Source organism: Orcinus orca, chromosome 1, assembly GCF_937001465.1.
Source record: "Orcinus orca chromosome 1, mOrcOrc1.1, whole genome shotgun sequence".
Lineage (NCBI taxonomy): Eukaryota > Metazoa > Chordata > Mammalia > Artiodactyla > Delphinidae > Orcinus > Orcinus orca.
In genome coordinates this window covers 167,691,877-167,716,302 of record NC_064559.1, presented here as the reverse complement: position 1 = coordinate 167,716,302, position 24,426 = coordinate 167,691,877, and the positions used below count along the sequence as shown (strand labels likewise).

The 24,426-nt window shown below is 42.2% G+C and overlaps 1 protein-coding gene and 1 long non-coding RNA gene across 5 annotated transcripts in view; one reads left to right on the top strand and one right to left on the bottom strand.

Moving 5' to 3' along the window:
- The window catches only part of YIPF1 (Yip1 domain family member 1), a 35,193-nt gene extending 19,807 nt beyond the window's left edge, over positions 1–15,386 (bottom strand). For 3 of the 4 annotated variants that reach the window (XM_049711113.1, XM_049711123.1, XM_049711121.1), the window contains exons 1-5: positions 15,212–15,386; positions 14,403–14,481; positions 10,183–10,346; positions 5,624–5,704; positions 5,261–5,348 (exon numbers count right to left, since the gene is read on the bottom strand). In XM_049711113.1, the coding sequence (XP_049567070.1) occupies positions 5,261–5,348; positions 5,624–5,704; positions 10,183–10,346; positions 14,403–14,433 (364 nt within the window). In that variant the 5' untranslated portion in view covers positions 14,434–14,481; positions 15,212–15,386. Of the gene's footprint in view, positions 1–5,260; positions 5,349–5,623; positions 5,705–10,182; positions 10,347–14,402; positions 14,482–14,852; positions 14,926–15,211 lie in introns of all 4 variants that reach the window. The other variant, XM_049711117.1, reaches the window with a different exon arrangement.
- Positions 15,387–15,546: 160 nt separating this feature from the next.
- Positions 15,547–19,586, top strand: LOC117202880 (uncharacterized). The gene is made up of 3 exons (XR_004485393.2): positions 15,547–15,949; positions 18,939–19,054; positions 19,451–19,586. It is a non-coding gene; the product is annotated as an uncharacterized LOC117202880 (long non-coding RNA).
- The last annotated feature ends 4,840 nt before the right edge of the window (positions 19,587–24,426 follow it).

Below are 24,426 nucleotides of genomic sequence, written 5' to 3'. Positions count from 1 at the left end.
TTATTATGTTCTGGAGATTCTACTATAGCTATTCATAAAAATCAGCTCATTCTTTTTTAGTGATTATAAAAAATTCTGCTAAGTGGATGAGTGCACCATGCTTTGTAAATCCCTTTCATTATTTCGCTTGATTTCATGAACACCATCCTTGTTTCTCCCCATCTAGAAAAAGGACTATTAGAACAAATACAATTTTTACATTTAGAGATTTTAATAAATTTTATGAATTTCAAGTTCACTAATATGCTGCAATATCTTTTGGGATAACTGCAGGCACCTTGACATATAAAATTAAGAAAATTATTGTGTTGGGGGAGATGACTAGCAGAAATGCATGAGCACTTTTCGAAGTCAAGTTGCTTCCTTAAGGTGGGAAAGGGAGCGCAAGCACTTGACTGGGAGGCTCCAAAGAGCCACCAACATCAGCTTCCCAAGGAGTGCCATTTACTCACTAGCCTGCAGGCGCCCTGATGTAGCCAAGGATTAGGTCCTGTTCACTGTATTATTCTGAGTGACTAACACATAAAATATTTAACAACAACAACAACAAAAACCCTACAACCAACAACAATAATTTAAAAATCCCCAAAAGCTTTACTGAACAAATGAACAAAACTGACATGCTGTTGATGGGCTGAGACCATCAAAGCATGCGACCACAAGTGGTCAAAATATTATAGTACCCGTAACTAGAAAGCAGAGACTATCGGATCCTGTCAGCCATTATTTACTAAATACCTACTATCCTCTGGGCCCTGGGCTGGTGCTGGGGACACAGTGATGTGTGACAGACACAGTTGCTGCCTCTGGTGCACTCAGGCACACAGGAAGCTTGGCCTCTAGAGAAACACAACCACCAGGCCTGCCACAATGCTTCATTCTGTCTTCTTTCTTCCTCGTTCCTGCCAAATTCCTACTCTAATTACGGGGTGGGGTGGGAGGGAGCATTAATTTAGTTTTTATTGTGCATTTTATGTTATAAAATATTTCTAACATACAGAAAAGCCCAAAAATGATAAAACAAAGTGGTATACCCATCATGCCTCTTTTTCAAATCTTTCTAATGCTGTCATACTACTTATATCCTTCTACAACATGCTTTTTTTTTAATTGACTATCGTTCTGAGATGTATCCATGTTGACGCTTATAGATCACATTCATTTCTAAAACCTACAAAATTCCGTACATGAACACACCATAATTTACTGATCCATGCTCCTGCTGATGAATATTTTGGTCATTTCTAAATATTTGCTATTACAAGCAATGCTGAGGTAATGAATAATAATATTCTTCTACATGCCTTCTTGTATATATGTGAATTTCTCTAAGACTATTTATCTAGGAGTAGAGCTGCTAAGTTGTAGGGTATGAGCATCTTCAAACTGCTCCAATTTGTGGCACCAGTTACATACCCACCCACATTATACAAAAGTTCCCCTTGCTCCACATTCTTGGCAATAGTTGGTATCAATGTTTATGAAAAGCTGACTTAGAGTAGGTCATTCCTCTGTTCAGACCCTTCGATGGCATCTCACTCAAGCAAAAGCCAAAGTCTTCACTTGCTTACAAGACCCTATATGATGTGCCCCTCCACACTGTCCCTCTGACCTCAGCCACTAGACACCCTTGTTCACTTTGGCCCAGTCACACTAGACTCTTCACTATTCTTTGAGCACATGAGTCAAGTTCCTGCCCCAGGGCCTTTGCACGTGCTGAGCTCTCTGTTTCAAATGCTCTTCCCTGAGATACCTATAGTATTGCTCCCAATTCCTTCAGGCATTTACTCAATAAATTTAAAAAGTTTTTAAATTTCAAATCCACCGACCTACACAAACATTTACTGTCTTTCTTCTCTGCTTTTAAATGTTCACCCTAGCATTTATCACTAGCACACTATGTACTGATATTTTACCTATTTTCTTTGTCTATTGTTAAACTTAGATTATAAACTCCCTCAGGGCGGGGATTTTTGTGTGTTATTTACTACTGTACCTCCAGTGCCTAGAAGAGTAAGTGTTCTGTGTTTGTTGGATTAATTGAATGAATGAATGAAGACAAGCCAATCTGTATGCTTCCTAAAATAATGGACATAAAAAATATCCTGTTTTTTATTTCAGGTAGGGATAACTATCTTTTCCTATATTTATTGGCCATTTGGGTTTCCTTTTCTGTGAATTGCTCATTTTCCCCCAGAACTTATACTTGGTTTTATTCTCATAACCGGTAGGCATCCTACATGTACACTTGCTTTGCATCCTTTGTGGGTTATGTGCATTGAAATATTATCTCTGGTCTGTGGTTTATTTATTTTTTACCTTGCTTATGGTTTATTTTGTGGTGTAGAAAATTTTATTTATGTTTTTGGCTGTGTTAGATCTTCGTTGCTGTGCATGGGTTTTCTCTAGTTGCAGTGAGCGGGGGCTACTCTTCGATGTGGTGCGCAGGCTTCTCATTGCAGGGGCTTCTCTTGTTGCGGAGCATGGGCTCTAGGCGTGCAGGCTTCAGTAGTTGTGGCAGGTGGGCTCAGTAGTTGTGGCTTGTGGGCTCTAGAGCTCAGGCTCAGTAGCTGTGGCGCACGGGCTTAGCTGCTCCGCGGCATGTGGGATCTTCCCGGGCCAGGGCTCGAACCCGTGTCCCTTGCATCGGCAGGCAGATTCTTAACCACTGCACTACCAGGGAAGCCCAGAAATTTTAAATTTTAGTTTAAATGTAGTCAAATTCATCAGTCTTTCCCTCAGATTCTGCAGACTGGCTCTTCTGTCATCTTGTTCCTGACCACTTTCCTCCAACCCACTCCACGAGGCCCAGCCCTCTCTGCTAGAAAACACTTTACCGATATTGTACCTTCTTTTTTTAACCATGTCTATGGGCTCGTGAGATTAGTAGTGTTGTGGGAAGAAGGATGCTTTGGGTCCGTATCCTGGCCTTGTCACGAGAGACAGCCAAACACAGTGATGAAGAATATGGATTATGAGCTACAGTACTGATTTGAATCCTCCGCCACTTACTAGCTGCGTGATCTTAGGCCAGTTGCTAGACTTCTATGCCACACAGTGTCCTCATCTATACAATGGGGATAATAATAGTACCTACCTCATAAAGTTGGGGTTATTATGAGGATTACATGAGTTAATACAGGTTGTTCCCTAATAACAGTGTCTGGCATATATCAAGCCTTCTATGTGTGTTTGCTATTATTATTGTTGTTGTTGTTGTTGCTAACTCTATGACTATGGGCAGGCTGTCCTCCCCGAACCTCAATTTTTCTCTTTTGTAAGATAAGGCTACCTTGGAGCATGGGAAATAAAACAGTGTAACACAGTAAAAGAGTGCTGAACTCCATGCGTGGCACCTGTTAGGTGCTCAACAAACGCTGGGGTCCCCCTCTTCTTTCTCCTTGGGGATGGAGATCATGACTTTATCTTTGAATCCTCAGTCTCTAGCACAAAATAAGGTGCTCAAAAACTGTTTGAGTACCTACTCTGCGCCTCAGACACAGAGTCTGCTTCTCAAGAAGTTCTCAGGCTAGAAGTAAGGATGAATGAGAGCTAGAAAGAAATGCCACCTCGGAAACCTTTAGCTGAGAGGCCTGGGCCAAGGCAACGGTCTTCACACTATACTCACTGGAGCTCCAGGAATTCCATGGACATCTGGATGGAACTTCTGTGTCTGTCCCTGAGGGAGGAAGCTGAGTGGAAGGGAGACTTTCCTCAACCTCCATCAGAGCTGCTCCACTTTGACTGGTTTTAAATATTGGACATCCGTGCCATTTGATGAAAAGGTTTTGTAGCTTAAAAACACCAGACTAATAGAATAAATGGGGGCTTTTACATAAAACTGAACTAGGAGCTAGTTCTACATTTTTTTTTTTTGGGGGCCATGCTGTGTAACTTGCGGGATCTTAGTTCCAGGAACGGAACCTGTGGCCCCTGCAATGGAAGCTCAGAGTCCTAACCACTGGACCACCAGGGAATTCCCTACTTTTACTTTTTAACTGATGTATAGTTGATTTACAATATTACATAAGTTTCAAGTGTACAACACAGTGAGTCACAATTTTTAAAGGTTACATTCCATTTATAGTTATTATAAAATATTTGCTATATTCCCTGTGCTGCATAGTATATCCTTATAGCTTATTTATTTTATACTTAACTAGTTTGTACCTCTTAATCCCCTAGCCCTTATCTTGACCCTCCTCCCTTCCCTCTACCCACTGGTGACTACTAGTTTGTTCTCTATATCTGTGAGTCTGTATCTTTTTTGTTAGATTCACTAATTTGTTTCAGTGTTTAGATTCCACATATAAGTGATACCATATAGCATTTGTCTTTCTCTGTCTGACATAACTCACTAAACATTAACACCCTCCAAGTTCATCCATGATGTTTCAAATCCCAGTTTTAGTTTTCTCACATGGAAAACAGGGATAAGAGTACTTAATACATAGCCTTGTTGAAAAGGATTAAAGAGTGTATGTAGTGACTGGCACACAATAGATTCTCCTGAATTCCTTTTCCTCTTATAATCAACAAGTATAATCACTTTTCTAAAACTTAATGTTTAAGATTGAGCATATATATTACTGAACCCCACTGAGCACCAGCTTCCTCTTTTGAAAAACGGGAATAACAATACCTACCCAAAGGTTGATGCAAGAATTAAGTGTGCCCGTGTGCACCAAGTCTTTCGTACAGCACCTGCGAACAGAAGCACTCAGAGCCGCCGGCTCTCTTCTCCCCTCAAACACGGGCCACCGTTATTGGAACCCTTTCCTTCAGGATCACTGGATGGACCTCTGATCCCTTCTCGGATAGCAGGGAGGTCAGAATGACACTATCCCCTGGCCCATCCTCTTACAGACTTTCAAGGGGAAGCCAGCCTGTGCAGAGCTGGAACTCAGCACATCATGAATAAGCATGAGAGAAGCTCCTCCACACTCACCCCCACCACGAAATCCTCTAAAATTAAAATCAACGATCTCCTCTTACACAAGTGACTTAATTTGTCTTGAATTTGCAATGTCATTTGAAGACTTTCAAAGGACATACTATTACTTGTCATCAGCGCATTAATAGAACATACAATTGCATTTTCTCCAAATTCTTTGCAACAGTTGCTACCAAAGCTCAGAAGAGTCAAATAAAACACCACATGCCCCACCAACAGTGCGCTTCTCCGACTTTCCAGGCAACCCGCACACTCACCTGGGCTTAGCTGGGACATGGAAAAGAATCAAAACAGCACTACACATACCATAGAGATCTGGGTTGCTGCGGATATACAACCTCACAAAGTTTTTTCCTGGTATTGGCAAAAGAGACCCCTTTATTCTGTCAAAGACCTGCAAAACAGCAGAGCAGTTAAGTCTACTGAAGATTTTTTTCCTTAAAGTTTAATAAGTTTGCACTGCAAAACTGAAACTCAGTGATTAGAGCTTTTATTATTTATTTAGTATTTTTTTTATTATTTCATTTAGTATTTTCAAATGCTAATTGACCTTTTACTTTTGAAGGCCATATCCAGTATACAAAACCTTTCACGTTACTCGATGGTTTAACCATAGAAGGAACAAGTCTGCATTATACGACAAAAGAAAGGTAAATCTGGTTTACAAACCTGGTAAGTGTCTACATCAAAGAATGTTTGATAGTATTCAAATGTCCAGAAGGGGGAGCTTTTCTTCTGTCCAGCAAGTAACTGTCAGAGGTAAAATAAAAAACGTAATGAACACAGAAGCAATTTCCTTATTCTAGCTACCCACAGAAAGAGAGAGGGTCTAATGGAAAATCAAGATGTACGAAAGACAAAACTCTTCTGCATTCATCAATCAAGTTTACCACAGCCACGCCCAATTCTCAGCCTGACATAAAAGCATCAGTTCTGAAGACACACCAAAAGGTTTCAAATCCTGGTCCCTCCACTAGGGGATGACTTCATCAAATCACTAGACTCATCTCAGTCTTCCTTATCTAAAAAGTACAGGTGGGCTTCCCTGGTGGCGCAGTGGTTGAGAGTCCGCCTGCCGATGCAGGGGACGCGGGTTCGTGCCCCGGTCCGGGAGGATCCCACATGCTGCGGAGCTGCTGGGCCCGTGAGCCATGGCCGCTGAGCCTGCGCGTCCAGAGCCTGTGCTCCGCAACGGGAGAGGCCACAACAGTGAGAGGCCCGTGTACCGCAAAAAAATATATAAAATAATTAAAAAAATAAAAAGTACAGGTAACAAGATCTACCTTATAGGATAATAGGAAGGACTAGCTTAATTACTATGCAAAACAACATATATATGTATATACCCACACACAAACATGTACCTACAGAAGGCAGTCAGTGTAAATATCTTTTCCCCTCCCTCCGCTTCAACATCCTCACTACTATCACCACCTGAATTCTCAAAAATCTGATATACTGACTCACTCTAAAGAATTAAAAACTTAAAATATACTGCTCTAACAAAAAACCAAAATTCCTATTTAGAAGAGGCGCACTAGGAGGGCCACGCCTGTACCAAGAGCACAGCTCTCTACAGAAGAATGCACGCCCCATGCCAGGAAGTGTGACTGTCATCCTCAGATATCTGAAGAAGATTCATACAGCAAAAAGTACAGATGCACTCTAAGGACCTTTGCAAGACGAGGGAAGGTACTATAGGCAGATATTTTTTGTTCACTATAAGGAAAATTTTTCCACCATTAAAGTTTAACGAAAATGGTAGGGGCTGCTTTACATGGTCATGAGCAGCCTGCTCCTAGAGGTATTCAAGTGCTGTCTTTCTGACATACCACGGACAGCGTTAATATCTTGAGAGGGAAGCTGAAATACAGTAAGTCCCCTGTATACGAACAAGTTCCATGCTGAGAGTGCGTTTGGAAATGCAATTCGTTCCTAAGTCCAACAAAGTTAGCCTAGGTGCCCAACGAACACAATCAGCTATACAGTACTGCACTGTAATAGGTTTATAATACTTTTCACACAAATACATGAAAAACAAACACAAAAAATAAAGAAAACTTTTTTTTTTTTTTTTTTTCGGTACGCGGGCCTCTCACTGTTGTGGCCTCTCCCGTTGTGGAGCACAGGCTCCGACGCTCAGGCTCAGCGGCCATGGCTCACGGGCCCAGCCGCTCCGCGGCATCTGGGATCTTCACAGACCAGGGCACAAACCCGTGTCCCCTGCATCGGCAGGCGAACTCTCAACCACTGCGCCACCAGGGAAGCCCAAGAAAACATTTTTAATCTTACAGTACAGTACCTTGAAAAGTACAGTAGTACAGTACAACAGCTGGCATACAGGGGCTGGCACTGAGTGAACAGGCAAGAAGAGTTACTGACTGGAGGAGGGAGAGGAGGTGGGAGATGGTAGAGCTGAAGGATCTTCAGCAATAGGACACGGAGGGCAAGGTGCAGTTTCACTCACTCCTGCCACTGATGGCACAGGTTCTGGTTCCTTGCTGGATTCAATTCTATCTACCCTCTTAAAAAAACGATCCAGTGATGTCTGGGTAGTACTGTACCAGCTGTATCATCGCTGCTTTTACGCTTGCTTCTGGACATCCTGGGCTTGAAATAAAGATACTGTACTCTATACAGTACTGTACAGTAAAGTTCACAAAAGCACAAACACTTGTAGAGGATGCACACATGTGACAATGTACGCCAGACACATGAACTTACATGACTGGACATGCGAACACACGTTCGAATCTTTGAAAGTTTGCAACTTGAAGGTTCGTATGTAGGGGACTTATTGTAGAGGAAACTGTAGATTCTTTCCAACTCTAATATTGCAAGATACTGAACACCAGAGACCCATGTTCCATAAGCTAGGTCAAGAAATTCTGTCACTATCATAGAATATTGGTAACCTCTTCCCGATTCCCTGACGAAATTAGGATAATGGATATAATGTTTTCAGTTTTAAGATTTTTTCCCTACACATTTCTTCTTAAACTTTTGATGGCTGCTGTTGTTCAGTGTGATGGTAAATTTTATGTGTCAACTTGGCTGGGCCATGATGTCAGATATTTGATCAAACATTGTTCTGGATGTTTCTGTAAGGGTGTTTTTGGATGAGCTTTACATTTAAATTGGTGGACTTTTTGAATAAAGCAGATTGCCCTCCATAATGTGGGTGGGCCACAGCCAATCAGGTGAAGGCCTGAAGAGAACCAAAGGCTGTGACCCCCTGAGCAAGAGGGACTCCTCCAGCAGATGCCCTCAGACTTCATCTGCAATATCAGCTCTTCCTACTTCTCCAAATTCTCTTTCCTGAGTCTCCAGCCTGCCAGCATCCTCCATCAGATTTTGGACTCACCAAGCATCCACAATCATGTGAACCAATTTAAAAAAAAGTAAATCTCTTTCTCTACATATACATATCCTATTGATCTATTTCTCTGGAGAACCGCAACTAATTAATACACTCAGTTATACTAAAAATCATTCCTGTATCCTGAGGGTGCCAACGACTTTGATAAGCACTTAACATACACTACTCTGATACAGAGGGACTCAGAGTGCCTTGCTTTAAAGTTCCATCTGCACCTGCCAGTTGTGTGTCCTGGGGCAAGTCCCTTAAATTCTGTGCCTCCGGTTTCTCATTTACAAAATGAAGCTGAGAATAGTTCCTTGCACAGCGTTGTTTTAAGGATTAAATGAGATGATCCAAGTAAGGAACTTTAAATGGTACCTGGCAGCTATTAAACACTGAATAAATATTAGCTCTTGTGATGATAATGATGACAATAGTCAGTATACTATTTTCTTATATTTCCAATGAGGAAATCCAGGTTTAGGGAAATTAAAGTACCTTATCCAAGACCACAGAGCTATTACTACTGGGCAGACCTGGATTCAAACTCAGGCTCCTAAGTCTGAGCTCTTGCCACAATATCTAGTACACAGTGCTATTTAATCTGACATACACTTTGGTACTTATTTTGATATTGCATGGAGTTCCACGAAGAGCACTTGCCACTCCACTATTTCAGGAGCCTATGAACACACTGCTATAAACTGAGTACTCCTCTAGTGAATCACGATCATGATCCATTTATAAAATATTACTAGAAATACTGTTTTTCCGGAATGCACCAACAGCGTACATGCAAGTAAATTTTTGTGATCAAAAACAGCTCTGATATTCAAGATTCAACCGGATGCAGAAACCTAGAACTCTCCATAGAATCTTCCCTCTCTTCCTCACCCCTTTTCCACCAAGTCCTAGGGAGCCCATCTGCTACACATCTGTATCCAGTTCTAGTTCAGGCCACTTCACCAGTCTCCTACCTGGTTTTCTGGCCTCTAGTCCGTCTCCCGCCAACTCATACTCCACAGGGCCACTGTATCTTAAATATCTTTAAATGCATCTGGTCATATTGTTTAAAATCTTTCAACGGCTCCCAACAGTTTTCAGAATACAATTCATACTCAGGGGGTTGAGTTCTTGCCTATCTGTGAGCCTCATCTCCTGTCTCCACCTATATTTTGCTCCCAACGTACATGAAGATGGAAGATGTGCTTTCTGTACCATGTTCTGTCATGCCTCTGTGACGTCACCAAAACTGTTCCCTTTGCCCAGATCACCTTCCACACCTTCTTCCTGGGTTCGCCTATTCTTTCAACAAGATTCAGTTTAAATGTCACCGCCTCCAGGAAGCCTTCTGTAACCCCCCTGTCTCTGCTCCCACAACCCCAGCATGCTTCCCATGGGTAACAATGGTCTGTTTGCTTGTCTGTTTCTCCCCCAAGGCAGTTTTACCTTGATTTACATGATTTACCTTCCTGTCGCCACTGCTTGGCATTCTACCTGGCACACAGGAGACAGTGAATAAATGTGTGAGCGAGGTTCTTAAAAGTTAAAAGAGTAAGCTGGGACGAAGTGAGACAGTGGCATAGACTTATATACACTACCAAATGTAAAATAGATAGCTAGTGGGAAGCAGCTGAGTAGCACAGGGAGATCAGCTCGGTGCTTTGTGACCACCTAGAGGGATGCGATAGGGCGGGTGGGAGGGAGATGCAAGAGGGAGGAGATATGGGGATATATGTATGTGTATAGCTGATTCACTTTGTTATAAAGCAGAAACTAACACACCATTGTAAAGCAATTATACTCCAATAAAGATGTTAAAAAAAAAAGGTAAAAGAAAAAAACAATTTAAAAGACAAGTTCAAACCTCAGTTTTGTCAGAGTCATCATTTCCTAGTAACTCATCATCCTCTTCTCTCCCTGAGCCTCCTGGGGGTCCTGGCTGGTGTTTTGGGGTTTCACCAGGATCCTCGATGCTTATTGTGGTGGCATCTGGGTTTGCTGCTAGAGAAGTGGCTGTATCACCAAATTCTGAAATCAATTAGAGTACAAGGGTATCAGTGACCTTACCCACACTGGAAATGCCATACTTTTAATTTAAAGACAAGCTGTTACAACCTCAGCTTTGCTATGGACCCTATCTGAGACAAGTGGCAAAAGGCTCTGAAAAAAAATCTCATCTAGAAATCAAGCTGACAAAGAAAAATGATGATGAAAACAACAGAATTTGAAGTCAGACCAGAATTTTAGTCCTGGCTCAGTTACTTACTAAGTATTCAAGCCTGAGTAACTTAACCTCTATAAGCTTCAGTGTTCTCATCTATACGATGGGGAGAATAACATTTATTTTCAGGAATTTTGGGAAAGTTAGGAATATTACTCAAGTAAAGCCCTTAGCAGAGTGCCTGGCCAGTAGCAGGTAACCAATCTAGCCCTCTCTTCTTTGATTCAAGTTCAAAAAAACTTAATGGAAGTTATTTTTTCCAATAAGTCCTATGTAATCACTGCAGAAAACATGAGGACAAAAATGAAAGTAGAGGGCTTCCCTGGTGGCACAGTGGTTGAGAGTCCGCCTGCCGATGCAGGGGACATGGGTTCGTGCCCCGGTCTGGGAAGATCCCACATGCCGTGGAGCGGCTGGGCCGGTGAGCCATGGCCGCTGAGCCTGCGCGTCCGGAGCCTGTGCTCCGCAACGGGAGAGGCCACGACAGTGAGAGGCCCGCGTACCGCAAAAAAAAAAAAAAGAAAGAAAGTAGAAACAACAGAATAAAAATCACTCTTAGTCCCATCCACATAAAAGCAAACACTATTAACTTTTGGTATATTTCCTTTTCTCTAGAGTAGATTCATGCCAGTGATGATCATTCACTCAACAAATATTTACTGCGTGCCTACAGTGTACCAAGTACTGATTTAGGATGCGACAGTACTATGTAAACAATGTTGTACCCTGCTCCATCTGCCAGGGATTATAGAAAAAATTATTTTTTTCATATTATATCAGTCTTTAAAATGATCAGTTATGTGGCTACATACAGTTCATCAGCTGGAGGTGGGAATAGTAGGAGAGAGACACCACAAGTTAACACAATTATTCCACTGTTATTGGATGTTTGGGTGCTTCTCGTTTTTCATCAGCACAAATAACACTGTAAGGAGCATCTGTGAGGAGAAAGCTTTTGGGGTTATTGCCTTAGTATGAACACTATCAGTGTGATCACCAGGTCAAAGGGTACAGACCATCTTTAAGGCTCCTGAGCCATACTGCTAAACTGTTCTCCAAAAGAGCCTCACCTATTCATGTCCACCAGCAATGATTGTGACTTCGTGTCTCTGGGCATCCTAACAAACTTTATTTAGCTGCTCTTAGATAAAATTTAGGGCAGCTGTGGAATTTGGCAGGACTCAGGAAGGAGGCCAGCAGGGCACCACTGTAACACTACAGTCATGGCAGTAGGATGGGGCTCTTGGATAATCGAGCCCAATCTTACTGCCTTTCAGCTACGCAAATAGTTTTATGGAGAGAATTAAAGTGACTGAAGTTAATAAGGTGGCTGATCCGTAACAACTACTCAAGCTTCAGTCTCCCATGTTTTGGCAGCATGAGGCTCTGGAATGAGAGGGTCCTCTGTTTAAGCTAAGACTCTAGCACTCCATGACCTTGGGCAAATCACTCCATATCTCTGAGTCTCTGTTTCTTCAACTATAAAAAGTAGACAATACTTATCTTGCAGAGAGATTCTGAGGATGATATGAGATAATAAATACTGTTATTGCTATCATTTACTGACTGGACAGGGCACTGACATTTAAAAAGATGGTTATAACTTTGCCTGAGGGAATCAGTCCAGGGAAGAATATATTTAAGTTTCATATTTTAAAAACAGTAGTTTACCAGGGGAAATGACATGCCAGAAGGAGGAACAGAGAGTGTCACTTTAGAGGTATCAAGTCCAAAGAGGTTCAAGAGATGATAACTCATCTAGTTGATGGGATTAGGAAAGGCTACTTGGAAAAGGTGCCGTATGAGAAGGATGCCAGAAGCAGTGGGCATGGCATCTCAGGCAAAGAGTATGGGATGAGCAAGACCCAGAAGACAGAAAACGTGTTCCGTGTGTGAAGAACAGCAGATGGAAAGTCTGATTTTAATGTAGGATGTGTGTACCTCGCACATGACTATTCACATATTCTGCTCTGTATTAGTTATTCTTGTCCATCTCAGTGCCTTGAGGGCAAGACTGGTATGTTTCTTATTTCTGCCACCAACATTATCTGCTTCTACATCCTACGCTATGTTTTGCCTCTGTTCCTTTCCTGACACAATGTCTCCCACCTGCAGGGCCCTGACCTTCACGTTTTCATTTAACACTACCATTTTTCCTCGGAGAAGCTTTCCACGACCCCCACAGCACCCTGTGTTCTTTTCTAAAGAGCCAAGTCTTTAACATGGTGTAGAAAGTCCTGTGTGACTTGGCTCCTGCTTCCTCTCAAACCTCACCTTGTGACAGGCCTCCCCCACCATCTGTGCTCTGGTACTCTGGCCTTCTTTTAATTCCTTGGGAAAGAAAATGAAACAGACTTCCTCCCTTCTCAAGTACTCTGCACGTGCTGTTCTTTACACTTGAACTTTCTTGCACTGTACTCCCAGATAGGATGACCAAGGAAGCCCTCTGGAATGAAGTGAGATTTAAGCAGAGCAAGGGAACAAGCCATGTGGCTATCTGGACTAAGAATGTCCGAAACAAAAGGATGGCTCAAAAGCCGTAAGCTGTTAGTGTACCTGGCATCTAGGAGGGACAGTGATGAGGCCCATGTGGGTAGGCAGAGAGAAAGGGCTAGAGTAGCAGGAGATGAAATCAGAGGCAGTGGAGGCCTGGATCACGTAGGGCCTCCTAAGCACAGAAAGGGCTCTGCCTTCCACTCCTAGTGAGATGGGAGCCACTGGAAGTTTTAGAAGGAATGACGTGATCTGACTTGGTTTTAAAGGTCTACTCTGGCTGCAAAATACAGACTGTAGGGGGGTAAGGGAGGATGCAGGAAGACCTGAAGGAAGGTAAGGGCTATAATCCAGACGTAAGGTGATGGTGACATTGAGCACGGTGGGATAGCGGTAGAGGTGGCGAGAAGTGGTCAGATGCTGGTTGTATTTTGCAGATGGAACTGACAGTATTGGCCGATGAAGTGGATTTCTCTTTAAACATCGTATCTCTTCTTAGATAGTAGTAAGATAGCGTATGTTGTGATGCCTGGGTTCAAACCCAGCTTTACCACTTACTATAACCTTTAAGCAAATGACTTAATTTTCCTGTGCTTCAGTTTCCTCATTGGTAAAATAGGGAGAATAAAATAACTATTTCATAAAGTTGACATAAGGAGTAAATGAGTAAATATTTGTAAAGCACTTAGAACACTGCCTGCCATTTAGGAAATACTATACAAGTGTTTACAAGGCAAATGAACATTCGTCAATCCCCAGCTTAGGTCAGGCTCTGGGTTATGAGTTATGAACTTTTCCTCCAGCACTTTCATAGTTTATAGATATATATTTAAATGATCATTTAACAAATAAATGTCTCCCTCCCTACACTGAGAGCTTCAAAAGGGAAGAAATTGTTCACTCTTCTACCCTGGTAACTAGAACAATTCCCTGGTTCATGATCACACTCATGAGAGATTTACTGAGTCAGTGAAGGAATGACCTGATCACATTTCATTATAATTATCTTTTTACACTTTTATCTACTCTACCAGTGTAAAAAGCTTCTCCTTTATCTTTTGATCTCCTGTATCTAGCAGAATTCTAAGCACAAAACAGGTGCTCAATAAATGCGTGTTGAACTAAAGCAAGAACTCTATAAACATTTTCTGTAATCACTGCACTAAATGTATGATATTATCAATCTGAAGGGCTGTTTGGCAAAAAAGAACAGCTGATGTGAACAAACAGAATAACCTGACTGTAGCAAACATTCTTTTACCAAGGTGTCTGAAATAATCTTCTTTAATACATGCACCAGCATAGCAATGGAAATTCTGCTGTGACTGCAGAAATACTGATCATAAAAGGTGGGCACCCAACGGATGTACCTTCAAACTGCAAGTCATCTACAGCTGCCATTCAGCCAAGGGTCTTCTCCCAATTATTAGGAAGATAATTTACAGAGGTCTAAAAGGGAAAAATAAATAAATTTCATACGATAACATTAAAAAATCTACAAACGAATCTTATTTCAGCATTAGAAATGGTATTGCTTTTCCTTGCGTCCTTTTTTAGTGGGATCCGATAGGTTTATATAAAGATAACCATTTAGCACCAGATACTATTAAAACCGTTATTAAAAAAAACTAATGGTGGGGGGCTCCATTGGTTCCATGCAATCTCACTGTGTGGGTGTTTAAGGGCCAGGTGCAGCCTGGAGATGGAAGAATGAGGAAGGGGAGGCTGGGGTTTGAGAGAGGTGGCTATGAGGGCAGTGGAGAGCAAAGGCTGTCAGCCTAGCCAGTGGTTAAGGGCACAGGCTCTGGAGTCGAACAGACCTGGGTTTGATTCCCGATTCTGCTGCTTCTGGCCGTAACACTGTGGGCTCCTGGGGGGCCTCAATTTTCTCATCTGTAAAATGGGTTCATAATTGTACCTACTCACGCGATACTGGGTGCCATTAACTGAGGCAAGTAAGTGTAAGGCGCTTAGTGCATAGCGAAGCAATTAGTAGGCGCTGGAGTGATGGGGACCCTACAGCCTGGGGCACCGTGAGTCCAGGACGGTCTGGGAAAGAGCTACCCAAGAACCACGGACAGTGTTTTAGGAGGAGAAGCTGGGCCGCAGCGGCCCGGCTGGGCAGGAGATCCCGAGCTCCCTCAGCCCCGAGCCGGCCCCACAGACCCCGCCACCTCACCTCGCGGGGCTCGGCGTCCAGCTGGTGCGAGGAAGCTTCGGACCTCAGATTCCTCGAGCAGGCTCTGGTCCCGCCGAGTTGCCGGAAACCGGAGATCCGAGGGGCAGACCTTCTCCACCTCCTCCGGGTAGAGCCCCGCCTCCTTAAAAAGACAGCACCTCCCGGAGACGCCGCTTCCCGAGACCTCTGCGGGCAACTGTACCGAAGCTCGCTTCCTCTGCGGCCCCTCGAAGGGCTAGGCTTCGGCTCTTAAAGAGGCAGGTGGCGCTGGGCGGACCGGTGGGGACGTGAGAGGGTCCGCCTTGGCTCACCTCGCTCCGGGGGTGGGGGGCGCAGAGAATTCTGGGTTTACTTTATGTTTGGTTATACCTCTTTTCTTATTGAAATATAAAGTAGCGTAACGGAAGACGATTGTGAAAAGAAAAAAATGTCATCAATCCCCCCATTCTTTTTTGGCCATAAAAATTTAATTAACCAGTGAGGGAGAACGAGTCAATTAGTTTTTGAGTGTTGAATCAGTGATCTAGGGAAGGATGATGTCTGTTCCTAGGGACACCCCCGTAAGTGAGGTAATTTGTTCCTTCACTCCTGCGACGGTCTACCTTATGCCCTTGGAGCTGTGAGGGGTGACTGGAGATTGGCCTCACTCCCCGCTCTGTCCCCGCCTCGGCATCTGACCACCACCTTGACTATAGCAGGGGCCCAGTAAACGACGGTGAAGTTGCACTGAGTGAGCCGGTGAGAAACATTTTGCCCCGCCGCCAGTCTTTGCTTGGTTATCACCTACACAACCCTCCAGCTGTCGGTACCCTTCCCTCCTCCTAGGGAGAGCCTGCCTTCGCCTCCCAGGACTTCTTTTGCTCCCATAGTCCCCTGTGCTTGCTTAAACCATGGCAGTTGTTATTGTTTGCCTATCTTTGCCGGCGTGGGAGTGCTTTGGGGGGAAGGATCAGGAATGACTCTGGTCTCCAGGTCCTCAAAGCAGCCCAGAACCAGGGACACGATAGTTGCTCACTGAAGGTTAACTGTAGAGCGATCAAGTTCTGGCTGTCTGAGCAGCATAAGCCAAATTCGCTGCCTACACAAGGTGGAACCTTTGACTTTGGTCTCACTACACTGGGCCCTTATGGTCAATCGGAATGGCTTATTACATCTGACTAATAAAATAGTTACACACATACGGAGCGTATTTATTGAACTGACATTGTGATCAGGCTTTATACATGCAGATCTCTAATTCTCAGAACAATCCAGCAAGCTTGAGGTGATTATCCTCATTTTATGAAGAGAAAGTTGGGGCTTCCCTGGTGGCGCAGTGGTTGAGCGTCCGCCTGCCGATGCAGGGGACATGGGTTCGTGCCTCGGTCTGGGAAGATCCCACATGCCGTGAAGCGGCTGGGCCCGTGAGCCATAGCCGCTGAGCCTGAGCGTCTGGAGCCTGTGCTCCGCAACGGGAGAGGCCACAACAGTGAGAGGCCCACGTAACGCAAAAAAAAAAAAAAAAAAAAAAAGAGAAAGCTGAAGTTAGTGTGTGTATGTGCAGGGTACTTTGGTTGAATGTGTACCAGGAATGAATTGCAACACACGCATTCGGTGTGCAAATGTATCAAACACTTCTTATGCCCCATGGCAGATCCTCTTGGCTTCATCAGCTGCTTATTTCACCACCACTGATCTTATTCCAGCTTCAGCAGCTGTAACCTAAGTGAGCTTCACCTCAAGTCCATAACTCGGGCTTCTCGCTTTCTGCATCAGGGCTTGTGTCTTGATACCTTGGGATTATGGGACTGCTGGAACCGTTCAGCACTGGGACAGGTGCAAGCCAGAAGTGCGGAAGTGGGGAGCGGTCAATGCCTCATGGGACAAATCTTTGACCGATGGAGTCAGTAACTGATGAATACATGCTTCTCTCTTTTTCCCCTCAGACTCTCCTCAGATATTTCATACGGCTTTCAAACTGTCTTGCAGGATCAAACAACCAAATGCCTTTGGAAGTGGCCAATTTGACTAGATAATTCTTTGTAGAGCACCCTCAACAAAGAATTGCACCCTTGCACTGGTTCTCCTTCCTCCCCTCCACCATTGCATTGCAATTCACCCTTGCAATAGCTCTCCTTTCTCCTCTGTTTTACAACTCCTGTCCTTCACTCCTGATCCTTGGACTCACACTTGCCAATAAAGTACTCACATGAGATGAGGAACCCACACTGTCATGTTGGTCAAGAGTGGCCCCAGAAAGCAGCCCTCAGGATGGAATTTTGGAACCAGACTCCTCAGCAGTCAGATGGCAACAACAACCCCATTGCTAGTGATATGTGTGTGTGTGTGTGTGTGTGTCAGGCTGGGGGGGCGGGGCAGTGATAACACCTAGACTATATATTTCTTCTCTTGGAAACAGAAGTAAAAGTTTTATTGATATATTAATTATAATGATATGTAAGTTTTGGCTCAAAACAAGACAAGAATCAAAGATAACTATACCGGTTTAACTAAAACAGCAATTCTCAACTGGGGACTATTTTGCTCCCAGGGATATTTGGCAATATGTGAAGACATTTTTTTTTAAAGAATTTTATTGGAATTTCCCTGGTGGTGCAGTGGTTAGGAATCCGCCTGCCAATGCAGGGGACACGGGTTCGATCCCTGGTCGGGGAAGATCCCACATGCTGTGGAGCAACAAAGCCTGTGCGCCACAACTACTGAGCCTGCACTCTAGAGCCCACACGCCGCAACTGCTGAAGCCTGTACCCTCTAGGGCCCATGCTCTGCAGGATGAGAATCCCACGCACTGCAGTGAAGAGTAGCCCCCACTCATGGCAACTAGAGAAGGCCCGCGTGCATCAGCGAAGACCCAAAGCAGCAAAAAAAAAATAAAAACCATCATTCACTCTAAAAAAAATAATTTTATTGGAGTATAGTTGATTTACAATGTTGTGTTAGTTTCAGGTGTACAGCAAAGTGATTCAGCTATATATATATATATATATATATATATATATATATCTTTTTCAGATTCTTTTCCCATATAGGTTATTACAGAATATTGAGTAGAGTTCCCTGTGCTATACAGTAGGTCCTTGTTGGTTATCTATTTTATATATAGTAGTGTGTGTATGTTAATCCCAAGCTCCTAATTTATCCCTCCCCTGCACTTTTCCCCTTTGGTAACCATAAGGTTGTTTTCAAAATCTGTGAGTCTGTTTCTGTTTTGTAAATAAGTCCGTTTATACCATTTTTTTAGAGTCCACAGATGAGTGATATCATGATATTTGTCTTTCTCTGCCTGACTTATGAAGGCATTTTTGATTGTCATGACTTGTGAGGTGCTACTGGCCAGGGTGCTTCTAAACGTCCTACAATGCACAGGATAGCCCTTCTCAACAAAGAATTATCTAGTTGAAAATGTCGATGGTGTCAAGGTTGAAAAACTCTGAGCTCAAAATGTTCATATTTCCTTAACTCATCTGTCCAACTATGGTAAGGAAGGTGAGCCCAGCTGATGATACTAATTAGAGCTCTAACTGCTCTGTGAGGGGAATGAACCGGTGAGAGAGAACCCACCCCACCCTCACCTAGATAGAATGGGGGAAGAATGCGGGAGGAAGAGAAGCAGAGGAGCAAGCCTTGCTTTAATGGACAGGGATGGGGGTGGAGGGGACGGTCTGAAAAGTATGAGCCTTGTTAGATGCTGCATGTGATCCTGACAGAGTCCCCTGGCTTTCCGCAGGGGAAAGCTGGTGACCCCACAGCTAAGCCATGCTCCAGAAAGTGTCTCCAACACCTGCTGAGTGACGCCCATCCCAGGGAGAAGAAGGCTGCTGGCCTTTGCATCATCCGTCTCAGGTGCAATGTTAGAGAACTGCCACTGATTATTTTGGCAAATGCCCTGTTTTTATAGCATGAGCTCTGAGTCAGATCAAATAAAACCAAGACCTGAGAATGAAGCTTTCCAAAGGAGATGTCAGACAAGTCACATAATGACAATTGTCTGTGAATGGGACTTTTTGAAGAGCTCCAAACCTATTCTTCCCCTTCCAGTGGTTACTAAATTGCTAATTTTTGCAACAACCATGGTTGTGAAGCTGTTGTTTTTCAAGGCTACCTTGGAGTGGGGAGAGGGGAATGGGACTAGAGCAAGTTAAAACACCACAAAGCTCACTGTTCTTACTAAGATTCAGCTGTTTTTATTGAATAGACACTTCTCTGATTATCACAAACCTTTCTTTGATTAATTTACAGAATACCGAAAGAAGTTGATTTTGACAATTTTTGCCAGTGTTCTCATGCTTTTATGAAGGAGTGGGTTTTCAGAGATTCTTATTCTTCCATTCCAGAAGTGCTGCTAATTCACTTACATTAAATGCATTTATTTTTATATATAGATATTTCAGTCATCTTTTTCACATTAATTACTTCTTTATATCTTCTTTACCTTTTTTTTGTATCTTTATTGGAGTATAATTGCTTTACATTGTTGTGTTAGTTTCTGCTGTACAACAAAGTGAATCAACTATATGTATACATATATCCCCATTTCTCCTCCCTCTTGAGCCTCCTTTATCCCACCCCTCTAGGTTGTCACAAAGCACCGAGCTGATCTCCCTGTGCTATGCAGCAGCTTCCCACTAGCCATCCATTTTACATTTGGAAGTGTATATATGTCAGTGCTACTCTCTCACTTCGTCCCAGCTTCCCCTCTCCACCCCCCCCCCACCTGTCCTCAAGTCTGTTCTCTACTCTGTGTCTTTATTCCTGCGCCACCACTAGGTTCACCAGTACTACTTTTTTAGATTCCATATGTATGTGTTAGCATATGGTATTTGTTTTTCTTTCTGACTTACTTCACTCTGTATGACAAAATGTAGGTCCATCCACCTCACTACAAATAACTCAATTTCATTTCTTTTTATGGCTGAGTAATATTCCATTGTATATATGTGCCACATCTTCTTTATCCATTCATCTGTCGATGGACACTTAGGTTGCTTCCATGTCCTGGCTATTGTAAATAGAGCTGCAGTGAACATTTTGGTACATGACTCTTTTTGAATTATGGTTTTCTCAGGGTGTATGTCCAGTAGTGGGATTGCTGGGTCGTATGGTAGTTCTATTTTTAGTTTTTAAGGAACCTCCATAGTGTTCTCCATACTGGCTGTATCAATTTACATTCCCACCAACAGTGCAAGAGGGTTCCCTTTTCTCCACACCCTCTCCAGCATTTATTGTTTGTAGATGTTTTGATGATGGCCATTCTGACTGGTGTGAGGTGATACCTCATTGTGGTTTTGATTTGCATTTCTCTAATGATTAGTGATGTTGAGCATCTTTTCATGTTCTTTCCCTTCTTTCACTAGCTATTTTTTTCTTGCTAGTTCAAAGTTATACATTCATTTTATTTTATTTTGGTTGTTGCTTTTAACTCATTTTATTTACTTTTTCCTGTCTGCTTTTTAAGCTTATTTATATATATTTATATATGTATATATATATATATATAATACTCTATTGAACAAGCGGCTCCTAATCTGTTATTTAACACATTCCCCCCATCTTTATTTATTTTATTTTATTTTAATTTTTAAAATATATTTTTGGCTGCGTTGGGTCTTTGTTGCTGCACGCGGGCTTCCGCTAGTTGCGGCAAGTGGGGGCTACTTTTCATTGTGGTGTGCGGGCTTCTCATTGCTGTGGCTCCTCTTGTTGTGGAGCACAGGCTCTAGGCATGCAGGTTTCAGTAGCTGTGGCTCGCAGGCTCTAGAGCGCAGGCTCAGTAGTTGTGGCACATGGCCTCCGTTGCCCAGCGGCATGTGAGATCTTCCCGGACCAGGACTCGAAACTGTGTCCCCTGCATTGGCAGGCGGATTCTTAACCACTGTGCCACCAGGATGCCCTCCCCCCAGTCTTTAATTCAACAATTGTGTATTTGTTTCCTAAAACTTCTATTTGACTCTTTTAAAAATCATTTTGGGTAGCCTATTAATGCTTTTTTTTTTTAATCCAGGAAGGCAAATGATTTAATAGCTTACTGGTGGAAGCTGATCTTTGCTGTCAGGGTGCCCTGGCGCCTATGAGTGCTTTAAACCTTTAATACGTAGTTATAGCTATTTAAATACTCTTATTGATAATTCCAATGTCTGAAATTCTTGAGGATCTGAACGTTGTTGTTTCTGCTGATTCTCACTCATGGTGGTTTGTTTCTTTGTGTGTTGATAATCTTTGTGAGCTCATATTAGTTTCACCCTAATCTATGTGAATCCTCAATATCTAAATATTTTGTCTTTTCTAAAAAGTCCTATTTGGCTCTTTTATCAAAAGTACATGGTCATTTTTGACACCAAGATACAGGCGATACCTCTTCATAGAGGAGTTGCTATTGCATCTTCCAGAAGCCAGGAGTCACTGCTGATAGGGGACCACTTCCATATCCTTTGAGGAGTTTCCATCTTAATACAGGAATCTCAGTCAGCTCTCCTATTCTACAGCTGGTTCAGGGCTTAGTTTCACAACCACAGAGCTGATACTGGCGCCTCTCAGGCCTGCTCTAACTTTTCTATTTGCCCAGGACTATTTTGCCCAGTTCCCTACTTTGGTTTTACCCAATGATATTATTTATGTTTATGTATATACATATGTGTGAATGCTTGGAGGTATTCCCTTAACTCTTATGAAAGCAGTACGTTAAATAGTTATTTCATGGAAAAGCTAACTGTTTAGTGAGCAAAAGTTTGACGTACTGCCAGAAATGAAATTCTCAGCTAACCTTTCTGGTACTCAGAATTCCAAGCATGCACAAAAAAGTAACGAACAATATAATGAAATCTCGTATACCATCATCTATATTTACTTATTGCAATTTTGCTATTGATCCCCCTTTTCCTTCTTTCTTTTTATGGTTTTGTGAGGTCACTTTTAAAAGTTAAACACATTTGTTTTGAAGAGAAACTTCTCTTGACTCCATGAAATGGAAAACCATGATCTCTTGCCAGTAATAGAATGTAACCATAATAATAAATAAAATGAAAATCAAAGTTATTAAAAATTAAGAAAATAAACAATAAGATATAAAAGTAATAATGAATTGATTTATACAAATACATACCTGAAAAGTTTTTCAGTGAGAATAAAGGAATAACTTATGATCAATCAGTAATGAAGATATGTATATTAAACTCATTGCCTCTTCATTTAAAATAAGGATTAGTTTCTAGAATAATAAAATGATTCTTTCCTTTGGTTTTGATGTTATAGCACCAAGAATCCCAACTCCCAACACATATCTGCAATTGGAAAGGAAGGGCAAAACATATTTAACCACTTTTTAGATTTCAGTTATACATATTTATAACTACTTTGTATTCTAAACAATTGTCAGCTTCCAAAGTGATGGTTGATGTACTGCTGAAAATAACAGAATTACTGGAGTTTTGAAATATTTATGGGCAGCCTGTGTAACATGGTGTATCAGAGGTCCACCCCAAGGTCCAATGATTTGTAGGAGGTCTCAGAGAACTTATAGTCATACTCATAGCTATGCTTTAACAGTGAAAGGATACAAGAGAAAATCAGCAAAGGGAAAAGGCACATGGGGCCAAAGTCCAGGGAAAACCTGGCATAAGCTTCCAAGGGTTCTCTCCCAGTGGAGTCACACAGGATACACTTAACTCTTCCAGCAACAAGCTGTGACAACATGGGTGAAATATCGTCTACCAGGGAATCTCATCAGAGAACAATGCCCAAGGTTTCTACTGGGGGCTAGTCACATGGTCATCCTCTGTCTAGCATGTACCTAAATTCCAAATTCCCAGAAGGAAAGCAGGTTTTCACAGTAGCTAAAATGTGAAAGGAACCCAAATGTCCATCAACAGATGAAGGGATAAGCAAAATGTTTTTTGTTTGTTTGTTTGTGGAGCACAGGCTCCGGACGCGCAGGCTCAGCGGCCATGGCTCACGGGCCTAGCAGCTCCACGGCATGTGGGATCTTCTTGGACCGGGGCACGAACCCGTGTCCCCTGCATCGGCAGGCGGACTCGCAACCACTGCGCCACCAGGGAAGCCCAGAAAAATGTTTTATATACATACAATGGAATATTATTCATCCTTAAGAAAGAAGGACATTTCACAGTATGCTACACATGGAAGAAACTTGAGGACTATGCTAAGTGAAATAAGACAGTCACAAACAGACAAGTACTGTATGATTCCACTTATATTAAGTATTTACAGTAGTCAAAAATCATGAAGACAGAAAATGTAATTGTGGTTGCTAGGAGCTAGCAGGAGGAGGGAATGGAGGATTATTGTTTAATGAGTATCATTTCAGTTTTACAAGATGAAAAGAGTTCTGGTGATAGCTGCACAACAATGTGGATGTTCTTCATGCCACTGAACTATACACTTAAAAATGGTTATAATGGTAAATTTTATGTTATGTGTATTTTATCACAATAAAAAAAACAAAAATAAAAAAGTAATAGGGCCAGTGATTGCAGATGTAGATCATATAGTTCTAATAACTTTACATAACAACTCTTTCCAAAAACAAAGGTAAGGGAATAGAAGAAGATACACTATGCTAACACTAATCAAAAGAGAGCTGGAATGACTATATTACTTTCAGACAGAGCAAACTTCAGAGCAAGGAAAATTATCAGGGATAAAGACATTTTATAATGATAAAGGGGTCAATTCTCCAAGAAGGCATAAGCTTTAATGTGTATGTGCCTAACAACAGAGCATCAAAATACATGAGGCAAAAACTGATAGAACTGAAAGGAGAAATAGACAAATCCACTCTTATAGTTGGAGACTTTAATACCCCTCTGTCAGAAATGGATGGATCTAGCAGGCAGAAAATCAGAAAAGACGTAGGAGAATTCAACAGCACCATTGGTCAACTGGATGTAATTAACATCTATAGACCACTTCACCCAACAACAGTGGAATACACATTCTTCTCGAGCTTACATGGAACATTCACCAAGATAGACAACATTTGAAGCCATAAAACATACCTTAACAAAACAAACATAAATCAGAAATCATACAATATATGCTGTCAGACCACAGTGGAATCAAACTAGAAATCAATAACAGAAAAATACTTGGAAAACTCCAGAATACTTGTAGATTAAACAAAACACTTCTAAATAACACAGGGCCAAATAAGAAACCTCAAGATAAATTAAGAAATATTTTGAACTAAATGAAAATGAAAA